This window comes from Boleophthalmus pectinirostris, unplaced genomic scaffold (assembly GCF_026225935.1).
Source record: "Boleophthalmus pectinirostris isolate CB_2022bp ecotype Guang Dong unplaced genomic scaffold, ASM2622593v1 HiC_scaffold_12, whole genome shotgun sequence".
NCBI classification, from domain to species: domain Eukaryota; kingdom Metazoa; phylum Chordata; class Actinopteri; order Gobiiformes; family Gobiidae; genus Boleophthalmus; species Boleophthalmus pectinirostris.
This window is the reverse complement of record NW_026571018.1, coordinates 1,550,642-1,573,496: the sequence shown is the minus strand read 5'-3', so window position 1 is coordinate 1,573,496 and position 22,855 is coordinate 1,550,642. Positions and strand designations below refer to the sequence as shown.

The 22,855-nt window shown below is 42.1% G+C and overlaps 1 protein-coding gene across 1 annotated transcript; it reads left to right on the top strand.

Annotated features, from left to right (window-relative positions):
- The first annotated feature begins 27 nt into the window (after window positions 1-27).
- Window positions 28-22,127, top strand: LOC110174966 (E3 ubiquitin-protein ligase CBL-like). Its single transcript, XM_020941077.2, has 15 exons — window positions 28-600; window positions 3,503-3,750; window positions 6,588-6,734; window positions 7,340-7,496; window positions 7,875-7,996; window positions 8,491-8,628; window positions 10,412-10,499; window positions 10,948-11,079; window positions 11,666-11,875; window positions 12,847-12,945; window positions 13,246-13,505; window positions 16,283-16,441; window positions 16,663-16,757; window positions 16,860-17,039; window positions 17,538-22,127. Exons 1-15 carry the CDS (start codon window positions 457-459, stop codon window positions 17,810-17,812), a joined length of 2,454 nt encoding a protein of 817 aa, XP_020796736.2. The 5' UTR covers window positions 28-456; the 3' UTR covers window positions 17,813-22,127.
- Window positions 22,128-22,855: the final 728 nt, after the last annotated feature.

Here is a 22,855-nt window from a genome sequence, read left to right as displayed (position 1 = left end):
TATTGTGACGGCGCGGCCGGGCGGAGGGCGGATGTCCGGTGTGTGTGGAGCCTCCTCCCGTCGTTAGCGCTGCTGCTGCTGCTGCTCTGTGCTCTGGTGCTCTGTGCTCTGTGCTCTGTCCATGGAGACAGCGCTGCCAGAGGCTGCCTGGCCCCGGGATTAGCCTGGTTGTTGCGGGCTGTTGTGCGGGCACTGCAGCCCCCGTCGTGGAAGCCGAAGGTCGGAGCAGGGACACGAGCAGCGGAGCTCCGCATCGCTCCGCTCCAGCGAGCCGCCTCCTCTCCGGTAGCCTGTAGCCTGTTAGCTTGTGGGCTGGAGTACAGATTGTGTTGTTGATGTACGTGACGAGACTCGGGTCTGCTTTTCCACGGCCGCTGTTTGTCAGACTCGGTGTAAAAGCAGTGTGCGGTGGTCTGAGGTGAGCTCCGGGGCTTCTCTCGGTGTTAGACCTCAGTAATGGCCGGAAACCCGCGGAGAGGCGCCGGGCTGATCGGGCTGATGAAGGACGCCTTTCAGCCGCAGCAGCAGCCCCAGCAGCCGCACCAGCCCGCCGCGGTCGACAAGAAAATGGTGGAGAAATGCTGGAAGCTCATGGACAAGGTGAGTTCTGTCCGCACTGAAGTGTGTAGTGACTGTGTGACATGTCAGGCAACGACATGTCTGTGATCAGTTTGATCTAGTTACTTTTATTCCGTCTGTCTCACACTTCTGTGTCCTGTCTCACCTCTCTGTGTCCTGTCTCACCTCTCTCTGTGTCCTGTCTCACCTCTCTGTGTCCTGTCTCACCTCTCTCTGTGTCCTGTCTCACCTCTCTCTGTGTTCTGTCTCACACTACTGTGTCTGTCTCACACTACTGTGTCCTGTCTCACATCTCTGTGTCCTGTCTCACCCTCTGTGTCCTGTCTCACCTCTCTCTGTGTCCTGTCTCACCTCTCTGTGTCCTGTCTCACACTACTGTGTCCTGTCTCACACTACTGTGTCCTGTCTCACACTACTGTGTCCTGTCTCACACTACTGTGTCCTGTCTCACCTCTCTCTGTCCTGTCTCACCTCTCTGTGTCCTGTCTCACCTCTCTGTGTCCTGTCTCACCTCTCCTGTCTCACACTACTGTGTCCTGTCACACTACTGTGTCCTGTCTCACACTACTGTGTCCTGTCTCACACTACTGTGTGCTGTCTCACACTACTGTGTCCTGTCTCACCTCTCTCTGTGTCCTGTTGCAGAGCCCTCTCTGTTTGTCCTATGTCATACCTCTCTCTCTCTCTCTCTCTGTCCTGTCACAGCTCTGTCTCTGTGTCCTGTCTCACCCCCCTGTGTCCTGTCTCACCCCCCTGTGTCCTGTCTCACGCCTCTGTGTCCTGTCTCACCTCTCTCTGTGTCCTGTCTCACTCCTCTGTGTCCTGTCTCAGTGACCTGTTGTTATAGCCTGTAGTTGGAGTTCTTGTGGTGCAGCATGACACTTACGTCAGTTTTTGGGTTTGTTGTTATTCTCAGTCGGTGAGATGTTTATGATCAGGTGACCTGCTTGGCGATACTAATGGCCATTTTTATGAAGTATTAACTACATTGAATTTGAATTTGAATTTATTTATTTGGAGGATAAGCCCCTTGAGATGTGTCACCATCTCGTTTTCAAGGGGGTCCTCATAAATACAACAACAAAAGACAGACACAGTAGGACAGACAGTAGGAGACATAAATTCAAATAAGCATCAAAACAACAAAATCAACACAAACACACACACACACACAGTCACACTCACTCACGCTTGACTGTTTCACACATAATAAAACAAATTTGAAAAAAATTAAATAAAATAAAAATAAATAAATAAAATAATAATAATAGTAATAATAGCAATAATAATAATAGACAAAGATAATCACAGGATACAACAAGATAAACAACAAAATTCAACAAAATAATCAAAAACAATTACATGGGTTATGTAAATGTTGAACCAGAGCATTTTTAAATAAAGGGACAGAAGTTAAAGCTCGAATCGATGAGGGAAGATTGTTCCAATCAGAAGGAGCTTTATATTTAAATGAGTGTTTTCCTATTTGTTTTTTGACTCTTGGGACAACAAAAAAAATCTGATCTGCATGACGTAAACTATAAGAAGAGCTAAATGGAATTAAATACTGTTTAAGATATTCAGGATAACTGAGATTAATACATTTAAAAATAAATAATAACCAGTGAAGTTGACGTCGGGAGGACAGATTAAGCCAGGACAGTTGGTGATACATGGTACAGTGGTGAGTTCTGAAGGGACAGCGGAGAATGAATCTGCACAGACTGTTCTAGATAATGTTGAGTGGTTGGAGAATAGAAGTTGTAGTATTTTGATAAATGATATCGCAGTAATCTAAAATGGGAAAAATTAGTTGTGAAATAATCTTTTTCCTAACAGAAAAGCTAAAACAACTGATGGACTGATAAAGAAATTTTAAGCGATATGGAATTTTGTTTGTAATAGTTGGAATATAATGGAGAACTCTACACATCAAATTCTCCAAACATAACGGCACAGATGATTCCAAATGGCACACAGCAGTATATCTGAACATTAGGAAGTGCTCTTTTCTGGCCCGTGTGGCTCTGTTGTTATGCATTTACAGGTACATCTTCAGATGGGGTTACTGTGCCTTTTATATGAACTCACATGTTTCACACTGGGACTGTAGTCTGTGGTAAAAATGTAGCATATAGTATTATTTTACAACAGCTAAATGCCACTAAATGTAAAAAAAAAATAAAATAAAATAAAATATATATATATATATATATATATGTATATATATGTCTCATGAGATTTTTTTTTATTAAGAAAGGTCATGTAACGGAGGGAAAAGTAACAGAGGGAAAATTGTTCAAGCAAGTAGAAGGTGCATGATTTTACATCATTTGTCGCTTTTTTCTTCCGAATACTTTAATATTACTTCAAAATGAAAGGAAACTATTTCTATAAAATATGTCAGTCCTTCCAAGCTAATTTTTATCATTTAACATTTTTTTTTTTTTTTTTTTTAAATCCTGTACCTTCAAAGATGGAATAACGCAAGATATGATGAAATACATCCATTTATTGACATGATTTGCAGGTCTTTGAAATTTGGGAAATAATTTTTGTTCCATGTTTGATACATGGTCTGTTTAAAACATATGGAACTTTAGAACCAAAAATGGTGCAGAAAAAAGGTCAACAGTTTCATAAACTCTAGAGTACATATGTATCTGTTGAATACATTTTTATATCAGATGAATTAACTTGAATTTTTTTTATAAGGGACAATATCAATAATGTTGAATTCTCTCGTCAATTTTCATACATAAGGCACTCAGGATTATAAAGCGCACTGTCGATTTTTGAGAAAATTAAAGGATTTTAAGTGTGCCTTATAGTCCGAAAAATATAGTATATGATGCGTCTTCCTCCTTGTAACCTTAAATTGTCCCCCCTGTGCGCCCCCCGTATCTTCCCTGTGTTTTCCAAGGTGGTGCGTCTCTGTCAGAACCCTAAAGTGGCTCTGAAGAACAGCCCCCCGTACATCCTGGACCTGCTGCCTGACACCTACCAGCACCTGCGCACCGTCCTGTCCCGCTACGAGGGCAAGATGGATGCCCTGGGGGACAACGAGTACTTCCGCGTCTTCATGGACAACTTGACCAACAAGACCAAGCAGACCATGGGCCTGTTCAAGGAGGCCAAGGAGCGCATGTACGAGGAGAACTCCCAGCCCAGGCAAGTGCACCATACAGATCCTGCAGCCAAATGACTACGGTCCATTTGTTACACTTATTTTACGTTTTCTGATCTGCTACAATGATGTATGTTAATGGTCCTATATTTCAGAGCGTGGATTCTTGTGAGCATTAAGATATACTGTTGTTACCGCATCAAAAACATGCCCACACATGTTTGAGTAACCCTTTACTATTAGTCAGGTCTACATCTTCAAAGCTTAGAATGTTCTGTTCCACCTTGTGGTGTAGTGTCAAGTAGTTTTCAAGTTAACAGATACCTTACCAGCTTTTGTTCAGTAGAATTTGGCAATGGCAAGGGCTGAAATCATATAATCTAGTGAAGGTGTATGGAGTTTAAAACACAGCGTAAAACTTTCTGTATTACCACATCAGAAGGTGGAACAAAGTGTTTTCAGTTTGAGCGAAAAACACAATCTAAATATCCAGGGGTTGTGTGTTTAACATATGTGAATGGAACCAAACACAACCCCAGGTCTGTTTGTGATAAGAAAACAACATTATAACATAGATCATAAAATAGCATAATATGGGCCCTTTAAAACTAATCCGATACACATTACATATATCACATCATGCACAAGCCTGGAGATGTTTGTGAAAAACAGACTTCATATGAAAGTCCTGTTCCCATAACATTTACTGATGGAGAAATAGAAAATAGAGAAAATGCAACATGCTCTAACTGATGTGCAGAAGTTGTTTATTCACAGCAGATTATTTCACTCATTTCATTGTACTAAACACTGTCAAATCTTTGGTTAAATTTAACACTTTTAAATATGCAAACAGTGCTTTGCAAAAAGCATTTGAGGTTGTTTTAAGAGAAAATCAGTATGAAAAAGCTTATTTAACTCCAGTAGAATTTGTTCATTATGGCTGACACGCTTAGTTTCTATGGGAATTCTCAGGCACTGTCTCTGCCAGTACGGACAGCTGCGCTGTTACATGTAGCGGGCATGTGTTCTTGGGATCTGGACACCTCAATCGTACTTCCTGGATTTACATGCATTTTGAAAATCCTGTTTCCATGATCTATATAAATCCCGTTTACATTAGAGTAGCCCTTTCTCCAGTTCTCCTGACATGTCTGTGGACACGGTGCTGGAACCTGCAGGGCTAACAGAGAAACACTAAAACCAGGGCCCAGAATGATCTGCTCTACCCCATATTCAATGTGAAATCATTTTGGAGCACACTGCCCTAGTGTGACCTGCTGTCACCGAGTCCCGGGTCTTGGTTCCCTTCTGGTCCTGTCTGTGGAAATGCCAGCTCTGCACAATCACTCTCACTTCCTCTGTCTCCAACAGTTCACTCCCATCACTCACTCTTCTGATCTGAGTCATGAGCAATGTTAGCAAAATGATGAGATCTTTGATTAATTCTGAAGAATGACTATCTAACTGAACTGTAACAAATACAAGGTCTTCCACATCAACATTTCTTTTTTGTTTACACATTATAAAAAATTGGTAGGTGGACTTTCAAATGCCATTAAAACATTACCATTAACTGATGGCTGAATAAAGCACATATAAATAAGTGAGATTAGTTGTGAAACAATGGGCTGACCATATCCCATTTCCTTTCTTGTTGACTTCATTGAGGGCATGGTGCCAAATACTGCTGCACTTAATGAGGAGAAACTGTGATATTAAAAACAGGTTTTATAATGATTAAAAGGCATTACTGACATCAAAGGGGTTGAAGATGTATAGAGAAAGTGTAGCAGTTATGTTTTTGGGGATGTGCTTAGCAACAAATAATGAGGATAAGTACTGAGTACTGCCTACAGTAAACAGTCTAATGCAGAACAGAAACTTGAGTATTCCTCCACACAGTACAGTGTCTTCATTTTTGTGGTTTAGGTCAGTTCATTTTTTATGCTGTACTTGAATCTCAATTGACACAAACTTTTTGATTGCCAAACAAAAAAATAAATAAATAAACAATGTTAATGCAAATGTAGCTTTTAATGATGACAGTTGTAGTGCTGATTTATTGTTTGTTCTAATTTGTTGTTTGGATCTCGACGATTATCAGTCAGAAAGCAGAGTGAGCCTCACATATTTAGAAGGAGCGATTCCTCTGGCCAGACAGTGAGTTTTACCCATTAACAGTCTTCTGCTACTTTACATTGTTCTCGGAATAATCCATGAAATGATTAAAGGGTCTGTAGCTAACCCTCAAACCATGAGGGATATACAGTATTTTAGTCATGGATCTGTCATAAGAACTGCATAAAACACCCTGCTCTGTCCTGTGTGAGTTCGACTATTGGCCGTACAGTTTATACTTTACAGCTGTTGTCATTAACATTCCCTGGGGTAGTGATGCTAACTGTAGGCACTGCTCTGTCAGAAACTAATCGACTTTAATCTGATCTTTATTTTAACACAATCTGAACAAAAAGAGTTGATTTAGTTGGAGCTACAACAGGTCTGGGGTAGTGTGGATAGATGTGGTTGTTTCCTTATAGTTCTTCAACCTCTGACTTCTGTTCACTTTTTTAACACTCTTGAAAATACACCATGACAGAGAATCAAGTGTCTGTCTGCCGTTGTTTACTTTTTCATGAATCTTTGTAATAAAATGCCTGACTGGACAAAAAAAATATATATTTCGTATTTAGCAGCTTTTTCTGTATATGCAGTTTTTACTGTATATGCATGATGTCAAAAGCATTTAAAGAGCAAGAATAAATTAAAGGTACATCATTTGATGTAGTCCTGGTTTAGTCCAGGTACAGGTCCTTTAAATTCTGCATATGGTCCAACACCTTAAACCTCTAACCCTAATCCCTGACTTTTGTTCCAGGAGGAACTTGACCAAGCTGTCCCTGATCTTTAGCCACATGCTGGCTGAGCTCAAAGCCATCTTCCCCAACGGACTGTTCCAAGGAGACAACTTTAGGATCACCAAAGCTGACGCCGCAGAGTTCTGGAGGCGCTCCTTTGGGGACAAGTGAGTCCAAAGTCCCAATGTCCAGCTTTTAGGCATACTGCCAGCTCCATAAACAACCCTTGAAAATAAAAGCACTAAACATTCTGACATAATATAGACTTAGGTGACTACATTCACAAAACTACATCTGAAATCTTCCAAAACAAAAAAGTATAGTTAAATCAAATCAGTATAACTACAGTTTTATCAGTGGTGATTAGTTTATTATTTATAGAACATGTATTATGTGAAACTATCTTTAATTATGTTATACTGTTGTCACCTCATCAAAAACAATCTTAGGCAGGATTACCTTAACTCTAGGATTTTTACTTCTTTGGAGCTGTAGCATTTGAGATAAGATAATGTCTGAACTAGAATCCTATGCATTTCAGAACAACTAATAATGATCCACGAGTGTCATAGATTATAAGTACATAGCAGACAGAAGCACAATATGTTGTCTTTAAAGATGGAACATATTTAGATCACCATGTTACCCTTTATCGCTTTGAAATTTGAATCACTGGATTACTCAAACATGCATGGATGACATGTAAAACCTCTTCAGACATGTTTTGATGAGGGTAGAACATTATAACCTGGTACTATCCTCCAAAAAACAGGACCATCGTTCCGTGGCGCATGTTCCGTCAGGCCCTCCATGAGTTCCACCCCATCAGCTCAGGCCTGGAGGCTATGGCCCTCAAGTCCACCATCGACCTCACGTGTAACGACTACATCTCAGTGTTCGAGTTTGACATCTTCACCAGACTCTTCCAGGTACCAAACACAACAGCTCAACTCTCACAAGGTCCTTTCTGTGATTGGCTACTCAGTTTGTCAGTCCTCCATCCATCAAGATTTAATTTAAATTGCATGTAACGAGTGACAATTGTATTTAAGATTTGACTAACAACCTTGCCTGGCTTTTTCTAGTTTGACTTCCTGGTGGGAGCCTAGACAGCAGATATGGCATATGCAGAAGTAATCCCTTAACTGTTGGCTAGCAGCAATGCCCTTTTTTGTGCATGAATTGTCACTGCGTTTTGGATGGAGTTTTCCATTTTAATAACATAGGCAGAGGGATTGTTTGTAGAGTTTTACAACTCAGTGCTACTTTGTCTCTGTGTGTGTCTCTGTGTGTCTCTGTGTGTGTAGCCCTGGTCGTCTCTGCTGAGGAACTGGAACAGTCTGGCGGTCACTCACCCGGGGTACATGGCCTTCTTGACCTACGACGAGGTGAAGGCGCGCCTGCACAGGTTCATACACAAGCCCGGCAGGTGAGGGCGCTATACCCACAAACTCTAGCTCACCTCCCATTTCCTCCTGTTTACTCTGAGCGCACACACTTATTCATGTACTATCAAAGTTTACCCGGAGAGGAAGAAGCAGCAGCTCTCTGGTAGAGATGATATCATGCATATTTGATGTGAGTAATCAGAAGCACTGATCAGAAAGGAAGTAGTTCATTTTTCTTTTTACATATAATTTTAATCATTATAAAACTTCAAAAATCTCACAATAATGTCTCAAGTTAAGCGTGCATGTAACTGCAGCGACTGACCAAGTTATGGGGTAGAGTTCTGATCAGAGTTTCCAGTCAGATCACACTGTAGAGGTGCCTCTGCTGGATTCATGCTGACCTCTTCTGGCCTGAAATGCATTGTAATGTGTAGAATTGCAAAGTGTAAAATGGTGTGGTTGGCTTTTATGAGTGAGACAAGTGCAGACCGTTGTGCAGTTCTAAACCTGACCCAGTGTTCCATTCTCTCAGCTACATCTTCAGGCTGAGCTGCACGCGGCTGGGGCAGTGGGCCATCGGGTACGTAACCGCGGACGGCAACATCCTCCAGACCATCCCCCACAACAAGCCCCTGTTCCAGGCTCTGATCGATGGCTACAGGGAGGGATTGTGAGTGCACCACACACATCCCACTAGTCTTACCACCAGAGCTGAGATTAGAATAGTTTAAATTTGCACAGACAGTTATAGATATATAAAAATATCTTCTGTAGATACATGTTTCATATTCTGTGTACAAGCTGCTAACTCACTACAAACTACAAACATGTTATGAAATGTCCCTGGGTGTCAAATGCTGTCCCTGTTTCACCACGGGGTCTTATTCTGTGTAACAGCAGCTAACCCTGTAGGTTAGAAATGCATGTGTCTTCTCTCACATCTTAATGAAATTAACTGATTCTTGATTTGAAAATTGAAATTTGGGTACTGCATAAAAGAAATCAGTGTCTTTTTGGATTGATTTACTGAATGATGCAGTTTATTAATATATTTGTGTATTTTTTACCAGTGTGTGCAAGTACTAAAGAAAGTAGATATAGCAGTGTTTAGGCTAGCAACAGCAGTAATGGGTGGGCCTGATATAAATCAGATGTGGGGCTGCAACAAGTTCATCTTTTAATAACAACTAATCAATGACTAAATTAGTTAATGATTATTTCAGTAATTGAATAATCATTAACTGGTCTATGTTTAGGCTTCAAAATATGCCAAGAACTGAGAGAAGAGGCTTTAGGGCATTGACATAGGAGTAGAATAGCAATACAAATACAAATACAAATGACACAACAGGAAGTGTTTAGTTGTAGTGTTTTTGATTAATCAAATGAAACAGAAAAAGCACACCAAGGTTCCTCTAAAGGTGCAAATGCAAGGAACAGTAAAATAAAAGTGAAAAAATGCATAGCACACTCAGATGGCTGATATCCAAAAGCTTTTTAAAATGTTTTTAATAACGAAAAATAAAGGCAATAAAGCCTCCGTCAGATCATTTTTCTTGTTTGGACCACAGTATACAAAATGGTTGCCAGCCCAGGTGCTCATATCCCCCTCCAACAGAGTGAGGTCACCCAGTGAGGTCAGCCCACTCTACAGATATTAGATATTTACATGAAACCATTCTCACAAAATATAAAAATAGTTTGACCATATCACAAAAAGCATCTTAGGTCATGTTAATGTGTCTCATTAAACTAATTCACCAAAGGGCCCATATTACACTATTACCTGATCTGTTATTATGTTGTTTCAACACAAACAGTCCTGGAGTTGTGTTTTGTTTCATTTACACATGTTTAACATGAACAAACCCTGCTTCCCTCAAACAGAAAAGACCTTGTTCCACCTTGTGATGTCATGTGGTAATACAGGAAGTGTACTCCTTACACCTTTACTGAATCATCTGGATAATTTAAACCCTGGAATTGTCATGAAGCAGTAGTTTTAACAGCTACTTTTTTGGCATCACAAGGTGGTCTCTATATAAATGGAAACGGTGAACTTGCAGCTGCAGTACATTGGGCACTTCCAGCTGTATTGACTCCAACTCCAATTGATTTTACTTTGAAAAATGATCATCCCTCTCTCTGTAACTGCTGCTGAGAGCCTCATCATTTTGGTTTTAAAATGTTCACATTAACCCTCTCTACATGATCCTTGCGTCTTGTTTTTTGTTTTTGCTATTTTGTCCATAGATAAATTCCTTTTCCTAATATGGAACTCCTGTTTATTTTTTGAGTGAGACAAACACTCGGCCTAAATATGCAGGATTTGTAGGTTTAAATGTGTGAATGAAACAAAACAAGGTCTGTTTGCGTAATAGAGGATCTAATAATTGTGTAATTGTGTGTGTGTGTGTGTATTTGTGTTTGTGTTTGTGTGCGTGCACACGCAGTTACCTGTTTCCAGATGGCCGCGCGCAGAACCCTGACCTGAGCGGCCTGTGTGAGCCTTCTCCTCAAGACCACATTAAAGTGACTCAGGTAAGAGTGTTCTGTCGCTGCAGCCTGCACAGAGGAGGTGCTCTCAACATGGCCAAATACTTCAAAACTATATATATCCTATCACATGCAGTAACTTTTATGTTCTGCCATGCAGTTGTTATATTCACATGTTTGTAGGGATGGGCCCATATGGATATTTTGCACCAATACCAATGAGATCTTCTATAGCAAGGCCAAGAAATGTTCACAGATTACATCCTATACTACTGTACTGCTTAAAGTACAGTCATTAATAACAAGCTTTATCTCGGTTTTAAATGACCATACTACAAATAGGCCAATATATCGGGCAATTATTTGTGCTTTTTACACCCGCTTCTGCCCCACATGTACACCCACCTCTGCCCCACACAAACTCCTGGGTTAGGATGAGGGTCCCCCGCTCTGACTGTGGGCTGTGTGTGACGTTGGCCTGTGCTGTGTACAGGAGCAGTATGAGCTGTACTGTGAGATGGGCTCCACGTTCCAGCTGTGTAAGATCTGTGCAGAGAACGACAAGGACGTGAAGATCGAGCCGTGCAGACACCTCATGTGCACCTCCTGCCTCACCGCCTGGCAGGTACGACTCTTCTCAGTGTTCTGTTTTACTATATTACAGTTTAGTTACAGATATCAATATTAAAAATAGTAACCAAACCATGTGCTCATTTGGGGATTGATACCAAAAAGTCCCATTCACAGGACAGAAGCAGCAGTGGAAAAAGTAAATAGTTAGATTACTTGTCACTGGTAAACACCGTTATACTTAAACGCATTATTTCCACATACTGTGTTGAAAGAGTATGAATGTTCTGTTCTTTTTCTTTGTGTAGTACATGCTGCTGCTCTGTTTGGAGCAGGATGAAGAAGTCACATATTAAATGTATTTAGAATAGTTGTTAATTAGTTAAATTGTCTAAATTAAACACTGAAATGAAACAAAACTGACTTAATAATATTTAAATAATAATATCTAAATGACCACTGCACTGGTGATTAGGGCTAGACAATTACATAGGAATTGAACTGTGATTGGTCTCTACTTACCCTACATTCATTGATATAAAAAAAAGAGAGGCAGAATGATTTGGTCCTGTTACAAAATGGAAAAGTGTAACTAGTGTGTACAAGTATTTGTGTTGTTGTTGATGACTGTTTTGCTGCAGGAGTCCGAGGGTCAGGGCTGCCCGTTCTGCCGCTGTGAGATTAAAGGCACAGAGCCCATCGTGGTGGACCCCTTCCACCCTAAGGCCAGCGGGGTTTCCTTCGGAGGGTTCCAGGGGGCGAGCCGAGCGGAGGCAGCGGCTAACGATGATGACGATGACGAGCGCCTGGAAGAGCAGATCCTGGTCATGAGCAGACTGGCCTGCTCCAAGGTCAGCCCAGGACCACTGTGGTCTGATCAGAGCTCTGGGAACTGTTCAACAAGATATACTGTGCTTGTGTCTGCTGTATAGTTGTAATCTATGACACTCGTGCTTCATTATGTGATATCATTATATGAATTTGCACATTTTAATTCCAAATATTGATCTAAAAATCCTGTGACTTCTGCATTAGAAAACTGCATTACATCACAAAGACCTACATGCTGTCAGCCTTTCCTTTAGAAAGTAACAGATCAAACTAGTGAGAAACAGATTTTTTTCCATTTGTACTAAAATTACTGCGTGATGCTGCCTACGTTGTATCACTAAATAAAAACAAAATATATATTTATATATATTAGAAGGGGGTACTACAGCTATACATTTAGATCACCATGTTACCTTTTAATGTTTTCAAAATACTATATTCACAGAAAACAACATATTAACATGTTTTCTAACTACAATATTCTATAATAAAATGACTATACTATACTAAGTATACTATTAAAAAAAAAAAAACTATAATATATATTAAGTTTCACTTTTGTTTTTGATATTGCGCCAAGTCAGAGTGATATCACAAAACAATTAGCATGGGTCACTTAGGCTTGTGGGCTGAACATCACAAAGAATCTTACAGCTAACTGTAAGAAGGGTTTGAATAGGGCCCAGAAGAGATCACTAGATTACTCAAACATGTATGGAAGACATCTAAAACCTCTTCAGGTTAAGGGAACAGATGAGGGAACAATGTTACAACATGCTGGATTTTGCATAATGGCCCCTCTTTAAACGTATAAGAATATGTCATGGAAGTGGGTTGGAACCACTGCTGAAACTTTATTTGTCTGTCATCCAACATGAATGTCCATCCTTACCACTCTTCTGTGTAGCTGTGACTCCAGCTCTGTGTGCATGTTTCAAGTACAGCATTGTCTTCAGCTCTCTGATGTGTGTGTGGTGTGTGTGTGTTTCAGGTGGAAAGGCCTCCCTCCCCTGTGTCCCAGCTGCCCCCTGTTCCACCCAGACTGGACCTGCTGCAGCAGAGGCCCACTGCTCAGCCAGCCACAGGGAAGGTACTGCAGTCATATACCACTGTACATGAAGGACTCAAAGTACTGTCGTACTCTTACCTGACCAGTCAACAACACCAACCAGAGAAACACAGGGTTCAGTCACCTTCATAGTACAGGCCTCAGGTGATGAAGTCTTTACCAGAAAAGTTAGTAAAATAACATGTTGTAAAATGATGATCATATGCATGTTAGAAGATCTTTTAAACTTCCTCTGGCTGTGTGAGCATGCAGAGCAGGGCTAGAATGGCCCGAGCCGTTGTGTACTCCACACTGTGTCTAACAGTAGCTCTTGTGTTCCAGATGTCCGGCAGCCATCGGGACAAGCCCCTGCCTGTGCCCCCAGCCCTCAGAGAGCTGCCCCCCCCTCCCCCTCCGGAGCGCCCTGTTGCCGTGGGACAGAGGAGACCCTTACCCCTGACCCCGGACCAGCCCGCCTGGGCCTCCAACTACATGGTCCCCCGGCCTGCCACCAAAGCCCTGAGCTCTGTGCCTCCCCCTCCCCTCAACGGCAACTCCAGCCCCCACTCTGCCACCAACGCAGTCTACTGTCTGTCTGCCAGGTGAGACCCTGCCCTGTCTACTCTAGTAATTATATAATCATGATGAGGATTTTTAGGTCATATTAACTAGTCTGTGCATAGGCTCCAGAATATGCCAAGAACTGAGAGAAGAGGCTTTAGGGCATGGACAGGGAACTGTGTCATTCTACTGTTTTTGATGAAAACATTGAAGTGGCCTCACTTCAACTTTTTCTGCTCATATCTCAATCACAGGCCTTTTGCACTAAATAACAAATTCATCAAAGGGCCCATATTACACTATTATCTGATCTGTTATTATGTTGTTTCCTCACAAACAGTCCTGGAGTTGTGTTTTGTTTCATTTACACTTGTTTAACATGAACAAACCCTGCTTCTCTCAAACAGAAAAGCCCTTGTGATGTCTTGTGGTAATACAGGAAGTGTACTCCTTACACTTTTACTGAATCATTTGGATAATTTAAACCCAGTTTAGCTATTAACTTGAAAACTACTGCTTCATGACATCACAGTGTGTTCTCTATATAAATGGAAACCGTGAACCTGCAGGTGCAGTACATGGGGCACTTCCAGCTGTATTGACTCTGCCTCCAATTGATTTTACTTTGAAAAATGATCATCCCTCTTCCTTTAACTGCTGCTGAGAGCCTCGTTATTTTGATCTTAAAATGTTCAGAATAACCCTCTCGACATGACCCTCATGTTCTGGTTTTTGTTATTGCCTTTTTGTCCATAGATAAATTCACTGTCCAAGTCCAACATATCTGTTCTTATAGCTCTCTTCTGTGTGGCTGTGACTGTGTGTGCGTGTTTAAAGAAGTGGTATTGTGCTTGTGTCTGTTATATATGATGTTATGTTATAAAGATGCCACCTGTTGATGTTATAATTTGAACATTTTAAATCCCAGTGTTGATCTAAAACAGCTTAATAAAACAAACAATTCCTCTGACTTCTGTGTTAGAAAACTGACGTGAGCTGACATCACCGTAAACATCATGTCAGGTTTTTTTTTTTTCATTTTTACCAAAATAACGATGCAACACTGCCTACGTGTTTACATGTATCACCGATTAAGAAAATATTGGAGAACAATGTACATACGTCACAGTGAGCATGGATTGGTGGCTGTGAAAATTACAGTTGATCTTGAAAGTAAATGAATAAAGATTACTCAAACTTGCATGAATCACTCCAAATACACGTTTGAGAGGGTCAGTGGGAAGGGGAATCGATTCAATTTAGCTGATTTATATTCTCACAGGAAAATAAAGAGAACAGAATAGACTTTGGTTCTATCGTGTGTTGGTGCTGTTTGTGCTGTTTGTGCCACTGTGGATTAGACAAATGTCACCAGTACAAGCTCTGCACTATTAGACTGTGTAACTGATTGGAGCAATAACTGTTAACGGCACGACCCTTTAATGAAAGTGCCGTCTGCTGACACTTCCTCACATAAGAACACATGTTGGATTGTTTGTGGTGCCAGTATTGTTGTAACTTAAAGAAAGAACACAGCGGGAGTGTAATAGTCCATCTGGCACTGCCTCTGGTGGCCTGGTGGTGTCTGGGCCAGGGGGAGGAGACACTGAACACAACGCAGCGCTCTGATTGGCTGCGCCCCTCCCACAATCTGCCCCACACATCCTAAAGGAAAAGTACAGAGGGCACTTGGGCTTCATCATAACTGAGAGCAGGGCTGGCGTGGTGTCACGTGATAGTGTTGGTACATTTATTTCAATATTGTGGTTTGAACTCTTGTATTCCACAATATGACTCTCTTGAGTTTAAGCCATGTTAGAATGCTCTTACCTCTTACCACCTCCTCTGCAAAATGCTCTGCTCCACCTTGTGATGTCATGAAGTGGTAATATTTAAGTTAACAGCTACATTGGGTCTGCGCCAAAAATCGAAAGATCAATAGCTTGTGATCTGAACTTTGGTCGATCTTGATGATAAGGCCAGAGCATTTTAATGGACAGATCTATAGCCAATCATGTGGTAGTAATAGGGCGTGGTGCTGAGGAGTCACCGCTCTCTTATCGAGGTGAAACTCTGGAGTTATTGGTCCTATCAAAGTGAAATCAAAACTGTAGAGGTCCCAACTTCTTGTTTTTATGCCTAAAGTCCTCTTACTATGTTAAAAAAAATCATGCTTTCCCCCCCATATTGGTTGAGTTTGATTTTTTTTCCATGTTATTGAAAAAAACATGGCCCTAATCTCTTTTTTACCTTTTGTTCAGTAGAGTTTATCAATTCCAGTTCTGAAATTATGATTAGGTGTATGGTGTGTTACTACATGACATCACAAGGTGGAACAGTGTTTTTTGTTTGAGAGAAGAACTGCAGTCTTTGTGTGTTAAACATGTGTGAATGAATCAAAACACAACTCCAGGTCTGTTTGTGATGAGGAGACATTATAACGTAGACTACAAAAAACGTAAAATGGGCCCTTTAATTTTGCAAGGTTATAAAATTCCGATCTGGACTTCTTTAAAATGTGACATTGTGCTGTTGATAAGGGTCATTCCCCAAGCCCCTCAGGTCTTGTCCCGGCACAGAGGGGCGCCAAAACTCATTACTTTTCTGTGAAATGTGTTAACTATCTACAACAGCAGGGGGTGCTAGAAGCTAAACCTCCAGACTGAAAGTATGATCACTGGTCTCACTGGTACTTTACCTGTCAGCTCTCATCAGAATACAGTAGAACCAAAAGGAGGTTACTGCATTTTTCCACAGGGCTACAGGCCAGACTGCTTTCTTATTTCTATATTATCTCTATTTGCTCTTGTGTGTGCAGCTCTCTGTCCAGTGCTGAGCGAGCAGCCTTTGACTCTGAGGTGAATGAGTACATGAGCCCCAGCTCCCTTCCAGCGCCCGGGGCTCCTGGGGGCGCTTGGTTCCTTGGCTCCATGGTCCCTCCAGCCCCCAGTCAGATCCAGCCAGCGCCTGACACCAGGTACTCTTCTCCTGCTCTGATTAGTGCTGTTTACAACCTGAATATGCCTAATAAAGGTTAAAAAGTTTTGGTTATATGGAGCAGCTCCCTTCTTGTGGGCCCCTAACCCCTTGTATCCTCTCCTTTGTGTGTTTCTGTGAGGGCCCCTAACCCTGTCCTCTGTTTGTGCTTTAGAGAGAGCCCCTAACTCTCACCTCTGTCCCCTCTCCTCTGTGTTTCAGTGAGGGAGCAGACAATGACTCAGAGGAGCCTCAGGTCTATGAGTCTATGTCCAACATTCAGGAGCGCTGTGCTGCAGAGGACCTGGCCCTCTCAGGTAACTGCAGGCCTGGACTTTGAGTAGATGTGACAGAAGAGGTCTGAGAGCACTACTGCTGTATGTTTGGGGAAGGCCCTGTCTCTATGTGCTGTCTTCCAGATGCTCTGTGCTCAGCGGTGCCCCAGGACAGACCGCAGGACTCTGGGCAGGAGGACGTGTACGAATACGCCATCCCCCGACCTGTGGCCACTCAGACCCCTGTGACCCCTCTGACCCCCCCTGTGGCCGCCTCACGGAGGACTCTGGCAGAACTGGACACGCCTGAACCACTGCAGACCTGTAAGTGAGAGCTTACTGTATGTTTAGGGGAAGAACACCTTTAGAATAAACAACGGGCCTAACTGCATGTACTGCATTTCCATTTTCATAAGTAAGATTTTTACTTTAATCACGTTTAACAGTAAATCAGAGGGGAAACGTCAGGAATGTCTAGCACTTCACAAGAATGTAAAATTTAATATTATAAATATTTGTAAATCTATTCCACATTTAATAAGTAAGAAAGACTAATGTCCTGTGTACAGAGAACTACAGTGTCCAGTCAGATTGGGTGTTGTTTTGGGGGTTACATGTTCAGAACTGCTCGCTCATTCGCTGAGCCTGCAGACAGAAGCACAGGGCCAATCAGAGTCTCTCCCTGCAGTTGATTGACAGGCAGAAAGTTGTGCTAGTGCAGAGATTGGAGCAGTGGTTGCTGGGAATTTCTTGACAGTTTTATTAATAAAAAATTGGGTGAACTCTGGCTTTTGCTCACTATCCACTTTACCTCCTCTCTAGCCTTGACAGGAGCAGAGGAGCCAGAGCGCCCGCCCAGGCCCCTCCCCAGACGGGCCAACTCTGAGCGCTGTCCTCCCCGCCCCGGGACCCCCTCTCGTCAGAGCCCCACCCCCAGTCCGGCCCTCAACGGGGAGATTGAGTGCCTGCTGTCTCAGGGCTACTCCCTCCAGGATGTGCAGAAGGCCCTGCTCATCGCCCACAACAACCTGGAGACAGCCAAGAACATCCTGCGCGAGTTTGTGTCCATCCCCAGCAGCGCCCATGTGGCCACGTAACCCCCACGTAACCCCCCAGACCTGTGCCCCCGAACCCCAGACCTGTGCCCCCGAGCCCCAGACCTGTGCCCCAGACCTGTGCCCCTGAGCCCCAGACTGTGCCCCCCAGACCTTTGCCGTAGAGCCCCAGAACCTGTGCCCCCTGAGACTTGTGCCTTACCCAGAATCACTCACCCAAAGCTGCACACGGCCCACAGCCTCCAGATTCTCCAACTGCTCTCACCAGGAACTGCTCCAGAAAAAAAACACCGGTCTAAACCGGGTCTAAACCAGATTATACCAAGTGGAAAAACAGTTCATTCTGAACATCTCAATTATTCACTGCGATGAGTTAGAAAGCACTTTTCACAAGTCAAACACAACCACTGCGAACTTTTGCTGTGTCAGTAATGCTAACAACTAATATTCTAACGCGCACTTACTGATTATGGGACAATATAAGGCTTTATTATTTCATAAGTGTCCTAAGACGAGACTAATTTTGTTCAAACACATGAAGAAACTGGGTACAGGGCCTTTAAAAATATGTCTTTTTCTCCAGACTCTAGACCACAGCAGTTAATCAGACCAGGCCAAACCAGGACTGTGCTCTGTGTAAACAAGGACTGGATTAGTTTCAAACCAATTCCAGGCCCAGTTCCAGGCCCAGTTCCAGGCCCAGTTCCAGGCCCAATTCCAGGCCCAATTCCAGGCCCAATTCCAGGCCCAGTTCCAGGCCCAGTTCCAGGCCCAATTCCAGGCCCAAGCCAGGCCCAAGCCAGGCCCAAGCCAGGCCCAAGCCAGGCCCAAGCCAGGCCCAAGCCAGGCCCAAGCCAGGCCCAAGCATTACGTGACTACATTTGCTGTAAGTGCGTTCAGCTGAGGCAGTTGGAGACGCAGTGGTATTTGTGAATAAGCTTAGCCCACCATGTCAGCATTCTAAACAGGTTTGGTCACCCCCTTCAGGAGGAGTGCAGGCACTGTGTCGTGGAATTACAATATAGCATTTTAAAGGTAGTACATGTACCATGGCCTTCTGATCTGAAATGCAGTACAATTGCAGGTTCAATTGAGATGCCATTAGTCAACACACGATGTGGACAGAAGCTGAAGTAACCAAAGTGAGGAGCACATTCAGTTTCTGGTTAGAGAAATCTGGGTTGGGTTTGACAAAAACGTGCATAATAATATTGAAGTCAATATTTGAAAATGTTTAGTTCATATATGAGGAGTCAGATAAGAAAGGGTCCTACATGTACTGCCTTAAACAAATATACCACATGTATGTTATGTGTGAGCTCCTGTGGCTTTAACGTCTACAGCTCTGGGACAAACCACACACTTTTCATGTTTTTGTGTGGGATGCAGATGTGGAAGGCCTAACTGAGAAAACCCATGAAGGATGTATGTCAATGTACCATTTTTATACTAATAATGCACAGTGAGAATCCTGTGTTTAACTCCACACTCCTGGTCCTTCCTGGACTCTGTGGAACTGGACTAAACCACTCCTCCTCCCACTAACACTGTTTCTGTGCACAGTCAGACTGAACCACTCCACTAACACTCACTACGGTTACATACACACAAGGACACCTGACCTAGTCCAGTCAACCCGTTTATCCAAATGCAGCAACCCAGAACTACGACTCAGATGTCATGAATCGAATCTCAAAGATCCCAATAACACGTGTGGAGAAGTCTGTGTGCTTGGATGGCTGCTGCATGTAACAGCACAATGCCATTTACATTAGTTTGAGTACTAATGCTAAATTTCTAGATGTCCTGGAACGCCTCGTAGCCACCTAAACCTGTCATACACTCAAAGACGGACTGACGGTGTTTCTCTCTGCGTGTGAGTGTAGTGAGTGTAACTCTGCACGTTTGTGTGTGAGTGTAACTCTGCACGTTTGTGTGTGAGTGTAACTCTGCACGTTTGTGTGTGAGTGTAACTCTGCACGTTTGTGTGTGTGCGTGTGAGTGTAACTGTGCGTAACTGTGCACGTTTGTGTGTGAGTGTAGTGAGTGTAACTGTGCATGTTCAGACTAAACCACTCCTCCTCCTCCCACTAACACTGTTCCTGTGCGATGCTTTGGTTTAACCCTGACTCTTTCACTGTCCCTCTTTATGTCTGAGGACTGAAGACTTGTCCTTGCAGCTACAGTGAGAGCAGGATTCTGATTGTGTCTGGGTCGTTGTAAATGTCCTATAGTGTGGTCCTACACTGTGCATTTAAAAAGTCTTAATAGAAATGGGAGCGCTGACGTCCTGTTCAAAACTCCAGGGCGAGCAGCAGTCCTTCATTTCTGTGTTTTTATTTTTGATAAGTGGGTGCATTACATTTTAAAAATGTATTTTATATATGACCTGGAGTTTTTCAGATAAGTGCCACAAAGTACAGAGCAGTGGCCGTAGACATAGGGGGTAGGTGAAAACAAGAATCTTCTGAAGCCTCAAATGCAGGACAATACAAGATTAAAACATGCACGAATCTATCAAAATGCACCTCTGAGTAAGATAATGATATAATAACCATTATGACATGGTTGAACGCTTATATAAGTTGAGGTAGCATAATATGATATATATTTAACATACAAAAACATACCTGGAGTTGTGTTTTGTTTGTCTGACATCTGAGGTCTTCTGCAAAATGAGATTGTCTCCAAATCCCTAAACACTCCCAAATGCTTCACTCAGATGGAAGCAGACCTCCCCAAGGAGACCTATTTTGCAAAATCCTCTTTTTACCCTTGCTATTGCCGAGATGGCAAACAGAGTTGTTGTATTGAGTGATTTGTGCATGTTTGAGTAATCTTTATTCTTCTGTATTCAAGATGACATTGCTTTGGTACACGCCCACTGTGACTTATTCGTGCTCCACATGTATTTTCTTTAACAGTGATACATGTAGGAGTTGGCAGCGTCACATACTCATTTTGGTACATTTTTTAAATGCTCTTCTCTAGTGTGATGTGCAGCTATCCTTTGGAGGGGCCCACAGCACACGGCGCTTTGTCGTTTACCCTGACATCAGCGTCCGTTGGGCACCACAGTTTTCCTTCTTGGATTTCAGTACACCTCTTTTTTTATCAAGTCGTTTTAGCTGAATATTGCATTTTTAAACGTCCAAATGATAAAGTAATGACCCATACTATAGGACCTTTGCACTCTATTTGACTCAATATGGCGTCTCAGAACTGCTCTTCCCATATGTCCATTATTACACTTCTTATTGGAGATTGTCAGTGTAATGTAGCGGCTCTATATCCGGTAAGCCCTTGGTTAGTGGACCTTGTCTCTGTCAGACTATTGCGGCCTACTGGAGTTTACAACAGTGCTTTACCAGTGTATGCTACTCGCTCATTGTGCCTTCTGTCACTCACACAGTGCCCTCTGCTGCCCCGGAGGACTCTGTTTCCCTGAGTACGTTCTTTACATATCTATGCCACTGACGGGCCAATAGGCTGCGTTCACGTCATGCGTTCACCTCATGCATACATGTCATGCGTTCACGTCATGCGTTCATGTCATATGTTCATGTCATGCATACAGTGAACGTTTGCACTGGAGGGTCCATTGTAGAGAACAATGTGATACTGTTGTTCCTTCATCATAAACATACCTGGAGTTGTATTTCCTTTCATTTACATTAATCCAAAAATCACCTTTTCTGAGCCTCAAAAATGCTCAGTTTTTTTGTTTCTTTTTTGCCAGTTTTGTTAGTAAAGCATAGCTGTATTGGCATAGCATCCAACAGGGAAAAGGACTTTGTGATGGTTCATTCCTGTTGTTTATACAGTTTATCAAGTGTATCTTCTAAATGCAGACATTATTTTAAGTTAGAAAATGTGAAGTACTGATCCCAAAGCGACCAAAAACATGTTAAAAGGGAACTAAAGCCACAAGTATGTATCATACGTGTTCTTCACTGAATAATCTGATGCTAAATAATTCAGTGCAGATGTTGGATTTAGTGTGTGGCCCATAGCTTTGTGCCATTTTGGGAATAAGTCAAATGATGAAAAAGTTCAGTGTAATATTTTGTGAAAGTTAAATGAGGATTTTCCATTTGAATTAATTCTTTCAAAAATAACGTGGACTCCTGCCCTCCATTTGAACATGAAAAACTGAACGCAGCCTGTTGGCTCATGGGACTGAAGGCCAGAGGTTAACACGCCTACTCAAGCATTACATCATGATATTGTCATGTTATGTTGTGTAAATATATGTTTATTTATTTTTTCTTAAATGTCCTTTCTATTCATTGTTGCCATGTGTCTATGCTAAAGCCATTAAGATTTGTAATTAGTTATTAAACAGTATTTTGCGTAACACTGGAGCCTGACTCTTTCTTGTGTAATTCAAATAGATTTACTAAGAAAATGTTTAGCAGCTTATTTTTAACACTGTTTGGTTCTTTTTCTAATTGAATGGTCTGTTTTTGCGGTGTAGCATTTGACTCTGATCTATAAGGTTACTGGTTCAATTCCTGCAGATGTGTTCCTGGTTAATACATTACACCCACATGGTCCTCTCCAGTCACCGTGATGTGGCAGGGCTCCAGACTGTGTACACGTCACAGTACTAATGTAATTCACTTCATTCACACAGTAAGAGCAGTACAAAAGACAACTCTTTTCAAATATAAATATCTTCTTAATCCCATAAGAAATGGTAATGCTTGAAAGTTCTGTTTTCTGCCCTCCATATATCAGGATGCACCTTGTCAAATTTCAGGGTTATTTGACCATGTATGCAGTTACAGTACCTTAATATTTACAGTTACATCATTTCACAAATAGCTTTTCTTAAAAAGTGTTTTTTGGGCCCTGAGACCAAACGGGGCCGAGTTGGCGTTGGTCCTTATCAACTTGTCATTGCCCAAGATATAATATAACAGGAAATAATAGTAAAAAAAAAAAAAAAAAAGGTACCAAAAAACATCCTGAGGAGTGAACCTGGCTCCCAGCCTTTACCTACGAGTCTAGAATAGTAATAGTATCCATAGTAACTTGAATAATTTACACTGGGCTAAAGTGAACATAGAGTCATTGATAAGT